Source organism: Osmerus mordax, chromosome 26 (assembly GCF_038355195.1).
Source record: "Osmerus mordax isolate fOsmMor3 chromosome 26, fOsmMor3.pri, whole genome shotgun sequence".
Lineage (NCBI taxonomy): Eukaryota > Metazoa > Chordata > Actinopteri > Osmeriformes > Osmeridae > Osmerus > Osmerus mordax.
Window position 1 is genome coordinate 9,634,302 of NC_090075.1, and position 24,924 is coordinate 9,659,225.

The 24,924-nt window shown below is 39.4% G+C and overlaps 1 protein-coding gene across 2 annotated transcripts in view; it reads right to left on the reverse strand.

Moving 5' to 3' along the window:
* Nucleotides 1–4,024: 4,024 nt before the first annotated feature.
* negr1 (neuronal growth regulator 1) overlaps nucleotides 4,025–24,924 on the reverse strand; it is a 202,339-nt gene continuing 181,439 nt past the window's right edge. For both annotated transcript variants that reach the window (XM_067230073.1, XM_067230072.1), the window contains one exon: nucleotides 4,025–4,180. In XM_067230073.1, the coding sequence (XP_067086174.1) occupies nucleotides 4,080–4,180 (101 nt within the window). In that variant the 3' untranslated portion in view covers nucleotides 4,025–4,079. The remainder of the gene's footprint in view (nucleotides 4,181–24,924) is intronic.

Below are 24,924 nucleotides of genomic sequence, written 5' to 3' on the forward strand. Positions count from 1 at the left end.
ATGATCAAATTACTGACAGAGACCCATCCCCTCAACCCATCAGCCAATCACTGTGGGCATAGTTAGTAAGCTTGTTGACATCATCCATTGCAAAAGGTGAACTCCACCCTTTCTCTTAGTTTAAGATTTCTCCCCATTCCTTAGTAAAAGTCTGTCTCGGAAGCTTTGTGAATAGGTTTTAGGGAGGAAACTCTTAGCTAGGAACTTTAACAGCAATTTAGGAGAACTCTTAGTGGTGAGATAAAAGGTTTTGTGAAGACGGCCCCTGATTTTCCTGTAATAATATGGTTTGATTTCAATTCATGGCTACTTGTGGATTGAGCCAGCTTTAAAGGTTTTTGGAGGTTGCTAATAGGTCCAAATGTGAATCTGACATTTTCGACATTATTCAAAACCAAAGATCACTGTGAGACCAGGCTTTTGTTTAATTTTAATACAGTGACAAACCCATTTTAACACATTGTCATAACCATAACATTGCTTGTATTATCCAAAAGTGTCTAAGGTCATACACAATTGGGTTGTATGTAACTGCAATAATGGTTTCACAAAATAGGCTTCAATATGGTCAACATATCAAATTTATATCTTAAAAGGCACATTCAGTATAGTACTTGTTCCTCTTATGAAGCCATTTTACAGCTGTTATTGATATGACTATTGTTTTACAATGCTTTTGATACTGTGTTTAATGCATCAAACACTCTATTTCACAAAATCTGGTGAATTTAAGGGAATTCTATGAATCATTGGAAAAGTCCAGGTATCATTTTGGCGGTACTTAAATTTGTATTTGAACATTCTCTTCTTTGAATTTTTGTTATTGAAACACTTGTTTAACCACCAACACGGATACAAGTTTCCTTAGTCTAAGGGGGATAACTTATGCAGATGTATGTCATGGTCGGTTTTTGATACTGAGGTAAATTAACATAAATTTTACAACAGAATTTTTGGTTTACAGTACCAAAAGTCACCAAATTCAAATGTGTTTAAGAATCTCATCTGCACAACATATACATGATCTTAGATCCCAATGCAATATGTTGTACACCGTGGAGCAGTGATGTCTATATCAAACGCTGGCAGGGAAATGCCACGCAGGTGCATTGTTATTAGTTATAATGCTACGAAGCAGGTTATCGTGGTCTTTTATTGCATGTGTCATGTCTACAGTTTGTCATTTGGCCACCATTACTGTAAGATAGTAAGTACGGAAGTCTTTGAGCAAACATTGTGTCAAAATTCTTAATCAATGCTACAATAAACCTTTCTGGCACGACTAAACAGTAGTAGTACCAAAATTAACATCCGGCACTCTGGTTAAATAAAAAAGTTACTATCCCTTTAGAAGAATGGTGAATGGTTGGTGCTCAATTTGGAGAGGAGTGCAACAATAATAACATGTTACTTGGTGAAGTCTCTGATTTATACTGTTCCATCAGGTCGTATGGGACAAATTCAAGGTATTGTAAAATCTAGACATGGAGATTAATAGTAGATACTGTTTATGTTCAGATATTGTAATGGAACCTACAATGGATTGTGCATTGAGTCAGATATATTTTGAGAATGAGAACTTTCATTGTAAATAATAGTGACTTGATTAGAGGGACTTGATAACACTATGTGATGCAGTCAAAATAATATACATTCATAAATGTGTAATAATACCAAGGTCTCAGCTGCATAACAGGTAACCAACACACTTCATGCAGTCACCAATGTGCCACATTTACTATGACTTCAAAACATCAATGCAGTGTCATCAGATAGAATGATCATAGAATGTATTATAACATGTAGAATAATCGTGGAAGTAATTGTCTGGTTATAGAGCAAAAGGCTTCTCTAAAACTGGCTTCAAAAAACTGATTATTTGTAAACTGGCCAACCTTTAAACATCAGTTAAATTTGACATCCACATTCATACTCTGCACATCATCAAATACACATGTTTTAACTAAACTACACACCTGTTCTAACAATAACATCAAAATAAATCCTATTCTCTCCATACTGTATATACACAAATATGACTAATTTCTATAATACTGTTATTTTTGATTGCACCTTCTTGGTCTTCAAAAAGTAGATAATTAGTTTGCAAACATTTGTCTTTTAATCTATTTGTTTTACAAGAATTAACAACAATAATGGCATCTAAATTAGTTGACAACAGCATAAACTATGCCATATCTTGCCTCAATCAAATAATTTCACATATCCAGATTCACAGCTATATATTTTTCTTTACAGCGTTTTCACAAAGGAATGTAATAAATATACAGTAGTTTTGACCCCTTTTGCAATATACTTCAACATTTAAACAAGATAATATGGTGCAGTATTCATAAAACAAGCGGAGAACCTTTTTCAGTACAAAAACAATAACCCCCCCCCCCGAAACAAAATCTTCATATTTAAAAACATACACATAATAACAAAACAAAAGTATTTGTGCTTTCAGTCTTCAATTTTGATTTCTATACTTTCTAAAGATTTATAGTTACATGGTGTCTTACTGAATTGTGTTAAGCAGTTTTCAGATACATCTACAGAGAATTCCTTGCCCAGGTTACCCCATGAAAAACAACACTGAAGTAAGACATACATTTAAATCTGTTGACCTCTCAGAACCATACCATTACACTATCTCAAACATGAAAGTGACATCAACTACGGTTCATTTTCAAATCTAGTCAAAAACTAAAACTAATAATAATGGTTGATTAAGTATTTCTATCTGTTAAGCCCCAATAGTTAGATTGACAATAAAATGTATTAGCCAACTGGAAAATCCCCCTTAATGGACCTTAGTGGAACTTTAAATCATCACATAATCTATATGTAAAATCATGGATTTCATGATATATACTTGAGCCATTTGATGTGAACACTACTTCCAATCCTATTAAGCTATTATTGGGCTCAAGGAACTGAATCGTAGTCTAAACATAGATTCTAATGCTGCAAAACTGCAGGAATGAAGAAACCCTGACAAGGAAGGTCTGCACTGTTATCACCTATTCTTACAGCTCAGAAAATCAAATTAGCTCTTTGTCTGAACAAACAAACTAACACATTTTAGTGATACAGGAAAGCCTCCAAAGTAGTCATGTACACTAAATATTGCTCCACTCTTTTATGTTTCTTTGTCAATTGGATTATACCTGTATGTTGAACCTTGCTACTCATCCCTGTATCAGTTTTTGTTCTGCTGAACTTTATCTTTAATTAATATGGTGAGGAGATAATAATTTTAAAAATCATAAATGCAAACAAGTTAATACAGGGCTGTGACTCTTCCCTTAATCCTGTACGGTGCAAAAATGTGTGACTGCTGATTCAATGGAAATTAATGGCATTAATAATCAGACCACACATCCACTTCCAAGGAACCAAAATAGCAAAGAGTATAAAGTTAGATACATCCTCCTATGTTCTTTACTTGATAATAGATGAGAGGCAAACAACATGAAATTGTAAGACTAAATTCTAAATGCAACAAACTGTCTATTTTATATTGGTCCTATACAGGGGGGTTTGAGTAAATTTAAAGTTCAGTTTAGCTATTTAGTAATCTATATGCCTATTATTATAATGCAAACGTTTGAAAACCACAATCATACACTAATGCATAATTAATGTTGTGCATGTACATATTTCTTTGTTGGACAGTCTAATAATTTAAATACTGTTTAGATGACCGATGTGGAAATTGTGTACTTGAGGGACTTGGCACTATGGCATCTTTCTGCCATTTACAAAAACAAAGATGCAAATGTCGATTTCCACACTACAACCCCATGGCTAGAAACAAATGAAAGAGCTCATGTTGTAGCCATGAGGGCGTTTGATAAGGACAATGAGCATTGATTCTCAAAGTGGGCAATCAGAATAATGTTTTTGAAAAAAAACGAAAATAAAGAAAATAAAACTCCCCACAAAGGTAATGTTGATTATATCCAATACTGACTTAAACAAACTGTACCAGATTGGATCGAGCCATCAGCCTGTAAAAGCATTGATGAACGCTTGAAAGGCTTTCTACAGTCACTGTGTTTGGTTGCCCTCCCCTAGTAAACACTGATGAAGGAGGAGACAGCCAAGACCAGGTACCGGCAGGCCATTAGGACCTGCGCACTTCCTGTACTCCCATATGGGGCGGTGTTGGGTGCTGTGGGCAGGAGAAAAGAAACATTGATTAGAATTATTAAACTTTCACATGCCATTACATTTTATTTTAAAGCCAGCAGTCAGTCAACATGTGTTGCTTATAAATCAGGGAAAAACAGAGGCTTCTCATTCAGATGTTTTATGAAGTTTACCAGAGGATAAAGCATAATTATTTTATTTTTTAATTTTTAACAGTTATTTTGTATTCAGAATTGCAAGCTGTATGGCAATAATACATACTATTGCCAAGATATCAAAAGCAGCTACTTTTCCAAAGGTGCCTTCTTCGGAAAAGTGGACAGCCACTGTGCTCATCACTCTAGAGAACTGCGCCAGTCTTAGAGGACAAGTGCATGCTGAGGAGATAAGGTGGGGACTGACTCACACACACAAGCACACACATACACACAAACAATTGTGCATGTACACACACACGCAAACACAGACTTCCTGGCAGACTTAATTCTACCAGGGGGAATCATGTAGAACACAGCCATCTCAGCATGACGCATTCATTCACATGTAATTAACAATGTAATAATCTGACATAGACTTTGCCTCATACACACATACCAGTATACACACAGTTAGCTTTAAAATCATGTCTGCATTTTGGTGCATGCAAGCACAGGCATGAATACACACACAAACATGTTGTCCTCGTGTATCAAGTTCGCCAACGATACACAAGCCTGATTTATCAAAACGGTTATTAATTTCTAGGATCATCACATTGTTGTTTTTAGTTTATTTTGTGTCTGAATTCAAGGTGGTCATACATCAAGGGTAACAGCACTAGGCGGGTTGCTATTTTACAGTATGGCACTTGTTTAGATCACGTAAATCCTTGGTTGCAATAGATTTTGTCCAGACCAGACACTTCAAATGTCAATGTGAAAAGCTTCATGCCACATTATTACACATTGCACTACATTTCATGGTGTCTATCATGAATGTGAATGAGTACTGTTCATGCTGTCTACCTATTATTTGGAAATTCTATTCTACCACAGATGGAAAGCTGAAGACAAAAGACAATGAGCAGGTGAAAATTGTGATAGTGTGTGCGCTGCCATCTCTCTCTGTTTCTCTTCCTTTTTCGTTCTCCTCCCATCCGTAGCAGAGGATAATGAAACCGTTTTCCTGGGCTGAGAGAGCCCAAAGATGGTTACCATAGCAACAGCTCATGTCCTGCGAGCCAGCACTATTACCATGTGAAGACCCTTGCTTGCAAGTGTACTTTGCTTTACCAGCACTACTAAAATCCTTCAGCGGGCAATGTAGATACAGCAATTCCTTATATAATATGTAGGGACAGTAGAGCCATCAGAGGAATCACAATTGAGCAATTGTTTTAAAGCCTATTTTAGCCCCAGTTTATGAAGGATCAATTTTCTCCGCTCTGAGCATGAATTACATTTTTGATTTAGAAACAACATTAGCAGTTTTACAGCAGAAGAGTAATACTGTTGGTACCTGTTTCTTTTAAGTGTTTCATTTCGGGTCTGTTTAATTTCCCTCTGCATCTTCAGTAAAACCCAACCTCAGTTGTTTTGACTGTGAGTTGCAACTGGCCATTTAAATAACCCTAACTGCCTGCAAACACGATACTTCCAGCTTTTTTAGCGGAAGAGAAAGACAGAATGAGAGAAGACAGAGAGAGAGTAATACTATAAGTTTGTGTGTGTGTGTTTGAGAGAGCGAGAGGAGAGCGAGAGCAAAGAATATAGTAGAGGGTAAAATTCCTGTACTGTACCTCAGTTGAGTTGGATTTTAATAAAAGCTGTGCCAGTCCTACAACATTAATGATCCTGCTTTTCTTTTCTTTGGGATAAGGCCATCAACTGAAAAGGAGAGCCCTCCTTGGTATCCCAGCAATATTCTCCTGTACTCTTTGTCAGTGGAGCAGCCCGTGCATCATATGAACAGTCAGCACTCTGGGGTCCTGTGCAGAACCCCTCCCTGTCAGTATTGACACATATAATGAATAATTATGAAATAGGCCAAGCTGACATTGAAAACAGGGAGCGCGTTGGATACAATCACGCGTTACTCACATGTTGCAATTTATTAGATAGGCTGTATTCATTGGTTAGTCTTTTACCTGGTCTTGGAAGTCTGTACTGTCATTCTTTTTATGTTTTTAAACAATAGTGTCAATTCACACACACATACATACGGTATACTTACAGCCTAATGCATTTGGAATGCCAGATTATATACATTGTTCAGGTTGAGTGTACAAACACGTCATCTTCTGCAGTAATATTCTGTTTCTCAACAGCTCTCTGCCCAAGAAACTGAACTTGAGACTTTGACTCAACATCAGTGATAGAGAGCTTAGATATCCATCATTCCCCCAACAGATCAAAGACAGAGCCAAGGGTAGAGGCTATGTAGCCACGCTCTGCCCTCCTATGTACTTCCGCTCAATTTAGATTTTGCTTCTGTACTAGGTTTGGGAATTCGGCACCTAAGTCGGTTTTCTCAACAAAAAACATTGTAGGGCCAATCAGCGAACAGAGGGAGTGGCTGAGAACGATGATGTTGATGTTGTGCGCTAGTTTGAGTTGTAGTTCAGTAATGGCGGCAGTGAAAGATGCGAGTGAAGCTATTCGGTCCGTTGTGGCAACGCTGCCGAATATCCAAAAGTTAAAGCCGGAGCAACAACAATCTTTGCTAAGTTTTGTTGGTGGCCATGATGTTGTGGCCCTCCTCCCCATGGGGTTCGGGAAAAGTTTGATTTTCCAGCTACGGCAGCTAGCTCCGTTACAGTAGTGGTGAAGGAGTTGGCTAAGGCAAACGCTAGTGATTGGTTATGGCAGATCAGAGTGGCTCTGGGCAGATCCAATAGTTTTAAACTTCAACAGAGTACCCGCCTTCAAGGAAGTTAACGCTTGTCAAAGGAGCGACCCCAGACCCTCTGTACAAATGAAATGTACGAGGGTCTGGTTAGGACCAGGCTAGAGGCTATGGTGATGGAGAGAACAATGAAAATCAGTTGGAGAAAATGTCAAAGGGGCATGACAGTTCCTAGTCTTAAAATTGACCATCCTGTTAATGTTGGTGAGGGTGATTGGATGTGTGTAATAAGACAATGATATTGCCGACTGGCCAAGCAGTCTCCTGCATGAACCAGCTTCACCTATTGATTAAGGCTTGCATAAATAGTAGACTGGAATACAGATTTAAATCAACAACAAACGACACCGCAACACAACCAGTATACAAATACTATATCTCATTCCAAGTATCTGACACTGTTTTGTGGCTTCAGCCACTCTTATGATGTACTTTATCCACATGAAATACTGTATCTACATATTTTACTTCTAAGCAGCATTCCCAAAAAATCAGGCATTGTGATTGTACAGTAGATCACTTTATAATTAAACTGTACTATTACTACATTCCTTTAACAGTAAACAATTCCATCCATCCTACTCTCAAGCAGCATACACTACTATACACTTGCAGCAATCAGCCTGTGGCACTGTTGAGGTGTTATGGAAGCCCAGGTTGCTTTGATAGCAGCCATCAACTCGTCTGTATTGTTGGGTCTGGTGTATCTAATTTTCCTCTTGACAATACCATCCATTGAGAGGCCTTGCATTAAGATCTTAGATTCATAGATTTTCTATGGGGAGCAGCTCCAGCAGGGGGCCCCAAACTTCCCTATCCCCAGCCACAGCCACATTAACAAGGTCCAACTGAGGGACCCCAAGGCGTTCCCAGGCCAGAGTAGAGATACAATCTCTCCAGCTAGTCCTGAGTCTTCCTCCCATCTGGATATGCCTGGAACACTTCCCTAGGAGGCACCCAGGGGGCATCCTTACCAGATGCCCGAACCACCTCAACTGGCTCCTTTCGATGCAAAGGAGCAGCGGCTCTACTCCGAGCTCCTCACGGATGACTGAGCTCCTCAACTTATCTCTAATACCCCCTTTCCACCAAAGTGAACCTGGAGCTAGTTCGTAGCTGGTGCTAGAGCCGGTTCTGAGCTGGTTCAATTTGCGAGCCTTCTAAGAACCGGTTTGCTTTTCCACAGGATAGAGAGCCACCACAGAGCCACGTCATTAAGTCATCTCATCTTTCCCAGCAACGCTAGTGCGGCAGCGCCAAACACAAAGCAGAGCCCGTCTAAAGGCTGTTTATCAATCCGAAGAACGCTAAGAACGCGAGGTTGAGTTGCGTGTTTTCTTGGCTATTGCGCGATACCCTGGACTCGCAGCAGTATGACAACACTGGCATTATCAGCGCAACATTTGATTTTGCTGTCTTGTGCTTGTGTATTAATTTGTGTTTAATATAGGCTCATACTTTATAAAGTTCAAAACAAACTTAAAAGCGCAGCCCTGGCGGAGGCCAACCTCCACATGGAACGAACTTGACCTCATGCCGAGGCCCAGCTCTCGCTTTGGGAGCACAGGGATTGGATCACCCTAAGAAGGGACCCCCTCACCCCGCAGCACCTCCCACAGTATCTCCCGGGGGACCCAGTCATACGCCTTCTCCAGATCCACAAAACACATGCAGATCGGATGGGCATACTCCCAGGCCCCCTCCAGGATCATTGCGAGAGCAAAGATCTGGTCCGTCGTTCCACGGCCAGAACGGAACCCGCATTTTTCCTCTTCACTCCAAGGTTTGACAATTGGCCGAACCCTCTTCTCCAGAACCTTAGAATACAGTCGGACGGTTTCTCTGACCACCTGTGTCCACCACGGTGTTGGAGGGTTACCGCCCCTTGAGGCATCTAAGACTTTGAGGCTGCAGCTCTCCACTGCGGATTCAGCAGTGTCCACTCCGGTTCAATGCCCCCAAACTCCGCAGGGATGCCTGAGAAACTTGCGTAAGTATTAGCGCTCTTCTCTGGTTGATGTTTCTGTATATCTTTTTTTTAGTCAAATATTTTGAGATACTGGATTTTAGATTTCCATGAGCTGTAAACAGTAATCATCAAAACCAAACCAAAACAGGCTTGAAACGTGCCACTTATGTGTGATGAATCTGATTCTAGAATATATGTGTCACTTTTTGAATGAAATTACGAAATAAACTTTTTTTTAGATGCACTTGTATATAAGTAACTCAATTATTAGGATGCAAAATACTTTTTTCATACTTACACCCACAAGTTAACTATACACAGGGATGTTCAGACCTGGGGCCTCATCTATAAACGTTGCGTACGCAAAAATGAATGTGTACACCAGTTTGTAACAATACAATAATTGTCTTGAGTACTATGACCAATACATCCAAGCGAGTACAGTAGTGGTTTGCCAAATTACACTGAAATGAGTAGGTTTGTGGTATGGCTAATGAAAGCTTGCGATTTCCGTTATTGTTGGTCAGCTGGAAGAAAGTGTCCCTCATTTGGGGTTGAGGAAGTTGGCAACCCTAGCCGCAACCTGTAGTTCACGCAGGTTGTGTGTCATTCGCAACAACGCAGGCTAATCGACTTGCAAACGGTACCCGATTCTGCCTAAGCGAAAATCATAGCGTGCTCTAAACCCGACAAAAAGCGAAAAGTTGATTCCGAAAATCGCGATGTGTAAATCTGCACTGAGACGGTTGCACTTGTCAAAAGTGTTCCGGACCCAGACGCAAACATACCAGCAAAAATCCCATTCATTTTCTCCGTAGGATATTGATTGTCAGCCATAATGTCTAACCATCCAAGGTAGACTGACCACGAGCTACGAGGTTGTGAAACGAAAGTTTCTGCTCCCATAAAAGCCACAAGTCCTTATGAAATCAACTTTGTTATTTGCGATCTTCTGTTGAAATACTACACTACCCACAATCCTAAGGCTAAAATGTTAGTTTGAGCAGGAAAAGAAATGAAACGTACATATGCCAGTGGTGCTGAAAAACGAAAGATATCGGACAACAAAAGAAAAGCTTTATTCATGCATCCGAAACAGAATCAGAATGTCAGAGCATTAGCAACATTAGCAACAACATTAGCAACCCAAAACTCTTTCTAGCATGTGTATAGACAAGAAGAGCCTAAGCTGTCAGCTGAGTTGTCGATAGCTCGAGAGAAAAAAGGAAGTAAAACAATATCTCTGGTCGTACGATGTGTATGACGTCAATGACATTTTAAAAGGCTTTTTAGAACAGAAAGGCGGTCGTTATGCCACTGCATACTTCTATTCTATTTTTAAAAAAATAACATAATTATTCATAAGTATGCAATGGCATACCGACAGCTCTGACGTTGATAACAAACCAAACCGTTTCAAAATCGGTTGAAAATTGAGCAAGTTATGGTCATTTAAAAAGTACATGTAGCATCAACACAATGTTATGGGTGAGCGAGTTGACTGTAGCAAGATGGCCGCCATGTGCGGACGTTCGACTCCGTTGTCCGTCAACGCGGACGAGACATCTAGTGTTTATATATATCTATGGTTCTCTCTATATTAGACATTCTCTGGCAGCACCTTCGAAAACGCCGGAGTAAACCCTGTAAACATATAGGTAAATATTGTAATACTGGTTTAAAACATGTATGTTAAAAGGTTTAAATTATACCAGGGGGGTGTTCCATCAACGTCGCTACCGCAAGTCTCGCTAACACGAATAAGTCTCACATTTATTAACTGATAGTCTAAATGCACTTTAAGATAAAAGGGAAAGATAACCATGACTAAAATGTGGATTCACTGAAATAAGTATTATTGCACAGATCCAGCACAAACTTTCAGATCAGAAGGTGACCCAAACTGTAGCACACTTTGCTTGGCAGAACAGTCTTTTAAAATTGCACAGCATGACTATTATTACATTAGAGTGTGTGCATATTTAATCCAAATTCAATTATTACTATTCTGGCTGACAGTGTATGGACGGCTGCCCGAGATTTTTCCAGATTGGGACATTGTCATGTAGGGGCAGCATAAAGGGCACTTCATAACAGCACCCTTTTCCATCGAAAGTAAGGGCACGGGAACAGTCAAATTTAGACCATTGTAAGGGCACCTTATAGGGTACTGCATCACATGCATGACATGTTTTGAAATGTATAGAGGGCACACTATCATTTATTGCATTAAGGGGCACCCTGGGCACTCAAGCATATTTAAAAATGTAAATGGAAGACAGTGCACTTCACAAAAATGAGACAGGTCTCATTATTGCCACTCGACAGAGCATTTTACATTTACATTTTACATTTAGTCAATTAGCAGACGCTCTTATCCAGAGCGACTTACAGTAAGTACAGGGACATTCCCCCGAGGCAAGTAGGGTGAAGTGCCTTGCCCAAGGACACAACGTCAGTTGGCATGACCGGGAATCGAACTGGCAACCTTCGGATTACTAGCCCGACTCCCTCACCGCTCAGCCAACTGACTCCCTATTTTAGAAACACTTTTTCAACCCTGGGGGCACCAGGCAGTCACCCCCTGAGTCTTTCAGTGGGCCTGGTTACACCCATGGAGACAGTATATTGCACCTATAATATTGGGGAAGCCAGAAGGAGAAGATGAAGTATTATTGAGGCTTGTCAATATATAGGCTACTTTAATAAACAATGAAAATGCTTTATAGCCTACAATTGAATAAAAAGTCTCCTTGATTCTTTGTGTTTCAAGATGACCTGAAAAACTGATGATAATATTCAGGTACTGCTTTGGAGCAAGGTATACCCTTCATATTTCCTGGCATAGTTGCCTTTCCTAAACCTTTCTGAGTCACCAACCCTGTTCAAGAATGTCCCACATGCACAGACACACAGAGATGCAGACAGACTGAACAGTGGTCAAGGCTTGGCTATAGTGAGTTTGCTTCCTTGTGTGTGATTCCAGCAGACTACATAGTCTAGGCCTACCTACATAGCCTGCAGTCTACTACCCTCATTTCTACCATAATAGTCTACTACTCTCCTTTCTACAAAGGATGGTAGCCTAGGCTGCTCTTATGTGTTCATTGCCATCCTTAAAGATCCTGTAAAGTAAATTCCATGTTTTGCTTCTAAGTACATTATACACGTGTGAAATGAGTTCCTGAAAGCATGTGCAAAGCGCTAAAACTTTGTCACACTGAAATGTGGAGTTAAACCGAAGAACAGTTTCTCTTCCGTTTTCAGATCAGGTTTTAATGGGCGGAGCCAAAAAATGCCCTATCTACGTCATTTCGCCCTATCTACGTCAGATCACTCAATGGCTCCTCATGCTGTACTGTTATTGTAGCCTACATCAGCTAGCTAGCTAGCTTCATGATGTCTCCCACCACCCGCAACTGCATCTTCCCTGGATGCAAGAACTCCAGCTGCGCTGCAACGCCATTTAAGTTCCCTATTGATAATGAAAGGAAAAATAGGTGGATAGATTTTGTGAAGAGCCTCGCTCATGGAAAGCTTCGGATACACTTTAACAGCAGCCTCTGCACTGACCATTTCACGGCGGACAGTTTTAACATGGACCAAAGACAGACGGGGTTCACCAACACACGGCTTCTCTTGCAGCGTGGAGCCGTACCGAGCATATCGCCCCTCCGGCCGTTCATCCTCCGGTCACACCTGGACCATCCACCGCCGCCAGCAGTTCATCACTCAGTTCTTTGTGCTTGTTATAATTATACTAGATAACTTTTCCAGAGGTATCTCTGCTATGAGTTAGTGCAAACCGCTAAATTGATATTAGGCTACTCGGTGTAGAATGATGGTATTTTGGTGAAATGGTAGCTAATGTCTGCTGTCTCTGGTGTCCATTTTTACTGTTACAGCTCAGGGGAACATTTCATTTACATGCATCTGTATGTTTTACTCATTGAACAAATAAATTCTAATTCTATATGGTTTTGTTTGGCTTGACATAGCGTCCATTATCTGGGTCGGAGGTAGGCAATAGGCAGCGAGGGGCGGAGCTTCAGCTCCTTCAGGCAACAAGCCCACCCAGTCCTAAGCAGAGAAGACTGCAGATTTTTTCACAATTTCAAAGCGTAATTTAACATACTTGTCTGTGTTATTTTTTCATTCGAATTTGGATGGGTAGTTAATAACACATTATTATGTGGTGTGGCAAACTTAAAACTCGTTTCCAGGTCCACTTTACAGGATCTTTAAGAGTTGCTAAAGTGTTTTTCTATGTAGCCTATATATTTTTTAAGAATGACAATAAAATATCAAGATAAACAATGCTGGGCCTGCTGAACCTATACCTCTTCCACATGTACTGGTCAGGGAAGCATTACTTCTGTCTCTGAAGACCCTTGGGGCTGGTGGGATAAACGCTCTTTGTATAATCTGAGCACCTTCATCCACAGGGTTGTCAAAGAACGGATACGCCAAAATTGATTGTAACTTGTCTAGACGCTCTGCTTAGTTTCTAAGGCCTTATTTTATATCAATTAACCAATGGCTTTTGAAAACAGTTAAAGTGACATTATTTCTTAACTTGTTTATTTAAATTAATACATTCTTTGGAGATGAAGTAAACACGTAAATTCATTAATGTCTGCACTTCAAAAAGTCTGCACTTATGTTTCCGAGCAAGTGCTTTGCGCACAGTAATTCTCTCGACGGAACTATGTTTTGAGATTCTGTTTCCGCCTGTTTGAAATTATTTGCAACACATTTTAGTTTAGCCAGAGCCCGTCTGTTTAGCTCGATTTAAAGCCTGACACGGATCAGGCTAGTTCAAAAGTATAAGTTACCATGGTTACGTAGCTAGAACTAGAATAAGCCACCTTAATGGAACGGAACTCTCGCTGAAGTAAGTGAGACTTTGCGAAATAAGTCTTGCTTATCCTAAATCTACGTTGATGGAACACCCCTCTGTTCATCTTTTGACTGGATGATGTTTTGTATTTATTATTGATTTTTCGATGGATGTCTATGGATTCGTATGTGGCGGCTAAAGCCAGTGTTTCTGTGACTGTATATTTATATTGTTTTGTTTTCTATGTCAGTGTCCTAAGACCACTGTTGTATTGCCTTTTATTATTTTGTTTTAATTAATTTCTTGGGGTGGCCGAAAGTTGCAAAAAATAAACAAACCCGGAAAAGTAATTGTGTCCTGTGTGGGTCTCAGTTCAGCAGGCTACATTCAGTCTAGCAGCGCTGCTCCCGGTGAGCTGAATGTCCACGGTGCTGAAATAACGCGGAGCCCATCGTATTTATGATAAGTTCGGTTCAGTGTCAGTCAGACACTTTTTCTTCTTTGCTTTTGTTAAATAATTCAATTTGAGGGGATGTTTGAGCATTTTTTTTTTTTTTTAAGTCAGCCCAGACAGCTGAAAATATACTGCGCTAATCAATTAAGCAGTGAAGTTGCCGTGCGTGAAAGGGCGAGGCTTATTGGTCCGTGTACTTTGCGGCCAATGGATTTTAGTTTTGAAATTAGAAAAACCAAAATCGGGAAACAAGCTGTTTCCCGATTACCATTTAGAAATAGGAATTAGATAATAGAAAACGAAAAAACGACCCGTTATCTGATTTTCTTTGATGTGCTTGAACATGGAAATCGGGAATTAAAATAGTGTGTGGAAATCTTCTTTCTCAATTTTGCGTAGATTTTTGTGTTGTGACCCGGAAGTTGCTCCCGCGAGCTTGACAGTCACATATTCACATAGAGTTAATATAACTAGAGGAAGCAACTTTTGTCTTCCAAGATGGCGTCCTCATTCATTTCTATGAAAAGTGCTCAGTGGCGCAGTGAGGCAAGCAAGAGCGCGAAACCGGACCGCGCCATCTTTCCACTTCCTACTCTTCCGGTCTAGCTTTAAACAGTGGCTCTTTTTTTCCCTAGCTCCGAGACCTCGTGCACGCTTGCAACTAGCTGTACACGTCCTACTTTGCGACAGCCAGTGGCGAGCATAGATTTATATGGTTGCGAGAGTGTGAGCTAAGGCATTGCAGTGGCAGAATGGGGTACAAGTCCGATAAGAATCAGAGACATGATGCAAACTTTACGTAAATGTATGCTGTCATTGTATAGTATTCCTTTCACTTGGTTGTTAGAAATAGGCTATAGGGCTAAGTATAGGGCTATTCTAGATGGAACTCATCACATATGTTGCTTTTTTTCTTGTGATTTGAGTATGATTTCCAACGCATTGTATCGGATTAAATAAACTGTTAACATGAACAACTAGCTCCGTCGTTGTTCTCGCCAGGCAAAGAAAGCTCAATAGTTATTTTGGTAACAGAAATCTTCCATAATGCAGACTTACCATAGCTTACTGTCAACTGTATTTTCAAACGAAAATCAGATAGGCCTAAAAGTGGGGGTGAAACAGTCACTGAGGACCTTCATTGTCCCACAAAAGCAGTCTGGCTTGATGACACGATTAAAAAAAAGAATAATGTGTGTGTTTAACAAAAGTTTCTGAAGGCAAGACTAATCGTATTTATATCATTTCTTATTGTGGTTATCAGTTAAAGTATTAATCTTCGTCTTTGCTCCAGATAGACATGTCAACAATATGCTCACGCTTAACATAATGTAATATTTGCCATCATGTCATGTACGTAAAAACGTTCTTGACAGAAAAATCAAATCTGTTTTAAATTAACGGGAATAAACTATATTAACAACATTTCATGTATGTGTGACAACCATTTGCTAAACTTGTTACAACAGGGCAGGCAAGGCAGGGCAGGCAACATTATGGCTCATTCAGCTCCAGGTAAATCGGCTATCGGCCAATGTGAACTTTTGTGCTCGTGCCCTGTTAGTATCCGCGAGCACATTTGCAGGCAACTTTTATTGACGTAAGCAAATAAATGGGGTGCTAGTTTACCCATTTCGGATTGGTTTCAAATTTAGCAAAAATCTGGAAAAATTATTTTATGAAAAAGCTAGTAGTATGAACCAGGTTCGAGAATCGAACACAAATTATTGGGGGAGATAGTTTTGTAAATGTTGACTGGAGTTAATAGAATAAAAACGACCGGAAGAGCCGGAAGTCTAACATGAAATGCAATACCACCTACATCCACCGGGGCCGTTGCTTCAAGCCGAGGGGCGAGGGGTGGGGGCTTGCATATTCAGGATGTCAGCAGAGGGCGCATAGCAAAGAAGATGAACGATACAATTGCTTGCAGAGAAATCGAGCCTCAATGCAAAATTTGATCACATCGGACTCACTGAAGCATGGTTCCAGAGTCTCATCATTCACCTCACAAAAAAGAAGGTTCTACACCAAATTTGAATATTTTTCTTAGCAAGTCAGCGACCGGGTATATCATTTTAAAGTGTGTCTCTTTGACTTTTGGGGAAATGGGCCATTTAATGAATTTAAAATATGGACAATACAACCATATTCGGGACCTGTACACACAATCCTCTGTTATCAAAAAAATATTTAGATTTCAAAGCATCACTAATATATGTATTTTTACATTACTTTTAAATAAAGTACAATCATTAATAAAAAAAATTGGTAAGGGTCTTATTCTTGCATATAACAATGTGCTTTGAACTGACTGTAATAATGGTATAGGTATTGCTTTACAGATCTTGTTGTATTCTCTATAAGTACAGTTTAAATTATATTTGTCTAAGAAAGCTTTATATCAGCGGTCCCCAACCTTTTTTGCACCACGGACCAGTTTCATGTAACACATATTTTCACGGACCGGCAGGGACCGACTGGGAGGAAAGATTTACATTTACATTTAGCAGACGCTCTTATCCAGAGCGACTTACAGTAAGTACAGGGACATTCCCCCGAGGCAAAGTAGGGTGAAGTGCCTTGCCCAAGGACACAACGTCATTTGACACGGCCAGGAATCGAACTGGCAACCTTTAGATTACTAGCCCGATTCCCTAACCGCTCAGCCACCTGACTCCCCATGGCCATGGACTTTGATCCAAACTGGCCCACTAGAACCGGTCCCCGTATAGGCCTACGCCACCACAGCTGCCCTGCTAATGCATGCACATTCTGGGTTTGATGTGATCCTAAATAGCGACTTTCACATCTAGCTCTTTTTGCTGATTTGAGTGAAAAAGAGTTTTTTATGTAAAATAAACAGCCGTTTTTCAATTGGTAAAACCTTGTCTAATGAATGTGATGTATTTTTGTCTCTTAATATTTCAGCCCCATCTTTACGTTTCTTAGCCTGGTTTTCCATCGTTATATTGTTACTAGCTAGCTTTCGATCTGCCAGTCCCACTTTTGTGTGTAAACGAGACAACAGTGACACCCGAAGTGCGTTCCTTATATCCAGTTTATTCCGTGATTTTGTTTGATTGCTGTCACGGCAGAAAATCCCGTTTCACAAAGGATGTTGGAAATGGAAGCAGGGTTTTCAGTGCTTTTGTGGCGATCTCAGGATATTCAGCCTTCATCCAAAACACCGGCACAAAGTCTCAAACAGGCTTCATTGAGTGGTAACTATCACGGGTCATGTGTCAAGAGGAAGAGACGCGCGTGATAGTTACCGCTCAATGAAGCCCACAAACTTGCTAAAAAATGAGTAAACGCACGTCTTTGCAGAGCTTTTTTGCTCAGGGGAAAAGGCCCGCAGAGAAGGAGAGAATCCGGTATTTTTTTCAGAATAAAACGTCTTTCAGACTCTGATAATAAATTAAAAGGAAATAATGTTATTATTGTTTTTTCTGTGCGGCCCGGTACAAAATGACCCACGGACCGGTACCGGTCCAAGGACCGGTGGTTGGGGAACGCTGCTTCATATTCCAAAAGGTTACCATTATCATCTATAACATCATTCACAAACACACGCCCTTTTCATACCAATCAAATTTAAACAACAATTTCCTATTGATGACCCTATTGTTCCATAAGGCTCAAATCTTTTAAAGGGGTCATTGATTGCAGAACCGAATTTACCTTGTCACAGTTGAATAACGACAGTTCAGTGGGTAAAATGGACATACAATGAACCCCAAAGTCCATTGACACCTCTTTCCTATGCAAATCTCACCCCAAAAATGTTTTTGCTGTAAAATGCAACGTAAAACGCTGTATAATTTATCGTTTTAATCAAATAAGGTTGGATTATTTCTATGCTGAGCTGCTGGTTCATGAAGCTGAAAGTGCACGTAATAAAATAATATACCATTGATGCAAACCAACAGGAATCCTTGCTTTTTCTGCTGTATTATGTTTGTTTTATATGGGTAGGGCCCCATATTAGTTATTGAAACGGGCCCCCAGATGCTTAAGGCCATCGCTGTCCGGACCCTGGACTGAATGCAAATTTGGTGAGTGGAACTTTTGGGTTTCTAATTGAGTAACCCTGGGAATGCTACTAAAATCTTCTTTAAATTGATCAACCCTTAGGTTAGTAAACGTGTGGGATACATGTCACCCAATACAACTGTAGAAAGTATATATTTTAAGGTGAGGCACAGTTTTCCACTTCAGTCAATGCCACTATGCAGCATAAAATACTGTACTATGAGAAATTTCATAGTCATTCAGCTTTTTTGGTAGGTTTAATCAATTTCTCCAACAAACTAAAAATAAAGATAAAGGGTTTTCCTGCATTGAAAAGGCTTAGGAGTCCAGCCGAAGGCATTTATCACCTCGCCTTAAGGCCGATTTAGGGTTCTCCGTTTTCCAAAAAACGGACACATTGGAATGCCCTCGTCTACGTGGAACACCCTCAGAGAGCCCCCGGAAAGCTTGACATGCACCTCCTGAATTTTCTAACTATCCGTCGTAATTTTGGATAGTTACGGATACCCCCTAGGCTGTGATTGGTCAGTATTAAGAACCGCTTGCATCAGGGGCGGGTTGCGCCACCTACTCTTCTGGCTGTGAATTGTTTTCAGCACCCACAGCCTACGGAGAACCATAAACGAAGTCTATCCGTCCATATCCGTCCGCCCGCCCATCCGTAAAGGAGTAGCATATTTTGGCCTTAAGCCTTCTAGCAGAAATTGTGCACGGCAAAAACATTATCTCAGTGGTTTTATTGCTGCAATTTGGGCATCCAACCAGCTCATGGCACTAGACAATCGTTGCATTATACGCGATAGTCGTGAAAGACCTAAAGGTAACGCTACCTTTCAGAGCCAGAGAAAACAAAAAAAGACGCATTTATTGATGTCATTCGGTAAGCTGCTAGCTGCCACAACAATAATCCTAAACAAATCCATTTGCCACCATAAGATTGTTTAAATAGGTGATTGTTCTTGTCGTTGACAGATCATAGACGGGAGAAAAGTCACATGTTACTTTAATAAAAGAGCTTGATACGAGGAAATTGAAGTAGCAAGGTGAACAAGTTGTGACAGTACAAGTGAAACACAACAAAAAAATTATGTTTACGTACTGTAAAATGCATTTAAAGTAGGATGTAACTATTTGCATGCAACCTACGTGGCACCCCTCTTACCACCTAAACCTATTTTGGAATTAATTTTGTTGTTTCTTTTTTCTTTTATAATCTGTTTTTCTATCTATTTTTGGCCAGGAAAAAGAAAGACAAGGGAAAACAAACTACTATCAATTTAACAAAACTCTTATGGTCATTTATTCATAACTTCTGTCTCATTTAAACCAGACAGATTCAGCTACTTACAAATCAAACAATGTTGATTTGGCAAAACAAACACTTGTTTGACACTCATTTTCCAGTTGGGCCAATATAGGAGAACTGTAAAAATTCTTCCCTGACCTCTCTGAAATGAGATGATCGAGCACTTTCCCGGAAAATGTGGAGTGCCAACTTATTACAAAACACACACATAGCATGAATAAATACTACATCATAGGAAACCCAACATGTTATACAAACAAAAATGTATAATAAATTAAGTGAATAATAAAAATAATAAATTTGACCTTGAATGGTAGGTAAATATATGTGCATTTAGAGTATATATATTACAAAACAAACTAACATCTAAAAGTAAGCTATTGGAAAATATTGGATTAACAAAAGACCTATATACTTATCTACCTAAAAGGGCCTATATTACCTGAAACACCATAGGACGCAAACAGCATAATAGAAGACAATAGACATTTAACAGCAAGCATGTAAAGCTAATTATGCAGCCGAGGTAAAGAGCTAGTGGGGATGCTACTGGCTTGTAAAGCCCATTCAGCAGCAATAGTAAAGAGACAGTACAGACCACAGCGTATCTATCCATGCTGCCGTCTTTTTAAATCCTTAAATCAATGCTTTTTTTGTGTGCTTAGCTTTACATGGGCGTTGGTTTGTTGGCTGGAAAGCTCAATTTTGTCATGATATAGCAGGGAAAGAAATTATAATCATAAGATGCAATTATGTTTTGTAAAGCGGATAAGCATAACTAATAAATGAATTTTGCAAATATGTGACACGGCCCTGTCAAAAAGGGACGTTGTCGGCTTCCCGTATATATATATATATATATATATATATATGTTTTTTTTTAGCTTTCATTCTCTTGCATATTACAAAAGTTAATAGTGTTGAAGAAGCCACTCAATATAATAAACATGTTTAGGATCACTAAATACTCAATTTGTTCTTGTTTACCTAAGCTTCCAGTTGAGTTGTGGGCACCTGGGGCACAACTACTCAGTGTTGGAGGGGTATGCAGCAAAAAAAAAATTGTATGAATAAATAAGTGTGCCGGACATCATCATGTATGGGCTTTAAATAATAAAGGTTTATTTTAAAGTATATTAGCCACTGTTGGCCTACCATAATTATATGGTATATACATACAGTATATACATATATACATATATATATATATCAGGGCTCGACATTAACAGTTGCCCGGTTGCCCTTGGCAACTAAATTGTGACAAGTGGCAACCTAATCATCACCCCTGGTTGCCCCCGTCGCAACCACATTATTGAAGCCCACTTTTTTCTTGTAATTTATTTTCATTACAATAAATAAATCATCATTGATGCCATTCGAGCATATGCCTTGCATTCTGATTTGTTTACTACAACCCCACTGTCAGACATAGGCTAATTGTTATATTTCCCACATGCGCTGGGTTTTGATACATAAATGCAGTTTTCATTTGCAATGGCAAGATTAATAGCCTATAACAAAACGTGTTAAATTATTTCTATTTGGCATTAGAACTAATCAGACTTCATCTGTAAGCAACCCCACTTTAGCTGCTAGTGTTAGCAAACACTATAGCTCGTCTGAGAACAGTCTGTTGACATGAATATTTGCAAGCCTCCAAGTTTGGTACCAAATCTATGCATGATTCCATGGTAAACCAGTCATTGCATTAGTTATGTTTTCCAGATTCCTGTCATTTATTGTACATGCTACCTTATACTTTCCAGTTTTCAGCTCAGCAACCTCGGTTTTGCATATTCTATGGAACGCAGAGTTAGTCAGAATTCAATAAATAAATAGGTAATAGCTTGTGAGCCCAGATGACGGACGGAATATGTAAATAAAGATACATAAATAAATAAGGCTATGAAATACATTTGGAAATTAAAAAAAGATGGCAATAAATATATAAATATATATATAATTATATAGATTAATCCATTTGCCTACATCAATAAATACATTTACTTATTTCAAAATTAAGTTTTTGTAAAGACAACATTTATTTATTTCATGGGACTTTTATTTCCTAATGCCACATTTATTTATTTTTTGAGACTTTTATTTCCTAACGTCACATATATTTCCGAACACCACATTTATTGCTGTGCTGTATTTCTGTCCAATCTCACATGCAAACGAGAGGGGCGTGGTTATCTTCAGACCAACGCAGCTGCACAAGATCGAAGGCAGATAGGGACACCAGAGCCCGTCTACGGAGAGCCTGTGGACTCCCTATTAAGCACCATTGTGTCGAATTTGGTTTCAGTTCTACCAAAGTTCCACTGGGGGTGATCGCGAGCAAGTGCAAAATGAATGGGAGTCTATGGAGCTAAACGGCTAAATGTGTCTCTTTCGCCTGATTGTCAGTTTGCGTTTCCAACTTTCCAATTTTACAAGCGTTGATTGGGATTATCAATCTAAATGAATGTACTGATTAATAAAGCTTTATTAAAACAAACTTTTAACAATGTCTTTTTTACTGGGGCACAGCAGATTTATACTGGGGCCGTGCCCCAGTCAAAAGGATCTAGCGACGCCCCTGATGTGTACATGTGCGTGTGTGTGTTTACCGTAGTTCTATATAATGACCACTGTGTATTAATTGAGAGAAATGGTCCTTGTATGTGACTTTCTTCATCCAAGGCTCTCTGAGATAATTGGGTGCCAAAGTAAGACTGTATCAGATTTTGCACCACTGCCACATAGAGCAGAGTTCGTACTGCCAGGATAGAAAGAAAAACATGAAGACATCAAAACGAGCAGAGATCGAAGGGCAGCCAGCAAATGTGAACTAGAGAGTGCATTTCCTGTAGAAAATGCGTAGTAATGCTGAAAGCTGAAATAAAAATAAAAAAAATAGCTGAAAAAACTGAAGGAGGGAGTCAGGTGGCTGAGCGGTGAGGGAGTCGGACTAGTAATCCGAAGGTTGCCAGTTCGATTCCCGGTCATGCCAACTGACGTTGTGTCCTTGGGCAAGGCACTTCACCCTACTTGCCTCGGGGGAATGTCCCTGTAGTTACTGTAAGTCGCTCTGGATAAGAGCGTCTGCTAAATGACTAAATGTAAATGTAAATGTAAACTGAAATTAGAAAATACCCACAAACTGAAAGCTGAAATGAATTTCAAAAATGTGTGAGTCACACAAAAGAGGCAGTGTGAAAGCTGAACTGTTAAACTGTAGAAGAAGTAGAATATTAGTTTTAGTAGCTGAAATTATAGTTGGGATAGTAATGGCAGTAGCAGATGTATCAGTGGCGTAGTAGAATAAAACAGTTCCATTAGCAATAGTAGTAAAAGAGATATTAGCAGCATCTGCAGAATTAGTAGTTGGAGTAGTGGCATAAGATATAGCAGCAGGTGCAGTAGTAGTAGCAGCACTAGTAGTATCAGTAGTGGTAGTAGTTGTGTTGTGGTGCTCTTAATGAGACGAGTTGACCGAACATCTCCGTCTTGTGACTCCACTAATAACCTAATACCAATCACCTGTGTAAAGCAGCTTGCACACTGCCCGGACAAACTCCAACAAATCCCAACATTCTAAAGTTGGCAGTTGTTGGTGATTGTCTTTAGAATGTCCAGTAAACCAACTTCCAGCTCCACACTGCTCAGACAGTGATAGACTTTTTTCGGCTAGCTAATTACTTTTCTGTGTGTTGTAGTATATTTTTAAGATCAACGTCATTCTGCGTTATTTATTGTGTGATACTAATATACTAACTATTGAAATTATAATTATTGAAATTGACAGATTGTTTTAGACACAGAGAAATCATTCTGTCATACCCTATGACCCAATTTTCCAGTTGCACGCGTAAACGTTGATGTTACCGGATAGTTGAAGGAGAAAGCGAGCTAGTGCATGGTAGTTTCAAGTTAACATCAACAATGCATCGGTTTTTGCTACCTAAATGTCCACGTTTGGAAGAACGATTAAGAAACGAGAGTGACGTAGAAGAAAAAAAAGGGCAGGGGAATCTGGTGTGGATTTTTAAGGAGAGGAACGTTGTGGTCAAGGAGGTCAACCCTCCACCACTACTGAGGGTGCTAACATGGTGCTAGCAGCATCAGTGACATTAGCATGGACGCTCCGGATGGTCCGAGAAGACAAAAACTACAAAGGAGTTTTTGTAAAATCTAGTTGTAACAGTTTGCGTGGTTGGAGTAGGCCTAATGTATTGTTAGCTGTGTAACATTAATGAATGCTGTCTGATTTGTTGCGTGCATTGATTGCAGTGTCGCTGAAGACTCGTTTCGGTAAATTTACGGAGAGGCCCTTTTTTGACCAAGATTTTAACTTTTTGCCTTTTCCCTCTTTTTTTGCAGCTACCTGAAAAAAAATCTGAGACTCTTTAGCCTTGGACAAGCAGTCTGTCTGTGTGCTAGGTATACACAAGGTTCAATGTGATTATTGATGACTGTGAACTGAAATTATATATACCTTTTTAAAGCATTTCTGACTCTTTGACTGTTTTGTTAATTGTTGGAATGCTGAAGCAGAATTCCAAGTATTGTTCTTTGAATCTTTATTGTTGGAATGCTGCTTCAGAATTCCAAGTATTGTTCTTTGAATCTTTAATCAACTTATTGTTGGAATGCTGCTTCAGCATTCCAAGTATTATTCCTTGAATCTTTATTCAACTTATTATTTTTATTATTATTATTTATCTTCTATTTCTTCCGTGGCACCTTTGAGCGCCTTCAAATCTTCAGCTATTAAAACCGTTCAGCTATCAAAAAATTCAGCAGTTTCAGGCCATGGGTGCTATGACTTTTCAGCTTAGTACCTCTTATGCTTGAATTAATATAAATCAATATTCATACATTTTTTAACATGGTTTTCTTTTTTTCAAATGCTTTCAAACTTCTTAAAACTTCTTCAACTTTCATGTCCTTCTTCTTCCTCAATCTTTCAGCTAGAGCCACCATTTAAACTTTAAAATGTTGACAAAACCCTAAACTATTTTTTTTAAATTCAGCTTTTTGATATCTATTCAACTTTTTTCAATATCACTGATTATGTTTCATTACTTTTTCAAGCCGTTTCTGAGATTTACATGGGTGTGTACGTGAAAGCCTAGAGTGCAGACTGAAACGCTTAGAGTGGAGGGGAGCTTCGGATGTTGTTGAAAAAATATTTCTAGTTTGCCAGCATTGCCACAATTTTCGCTCTTCATGCTTCATTTTTGGATCAATAGATAGAAAATTTTGTGCTGGTCGTAGACAGTTGTCTGTGGAAC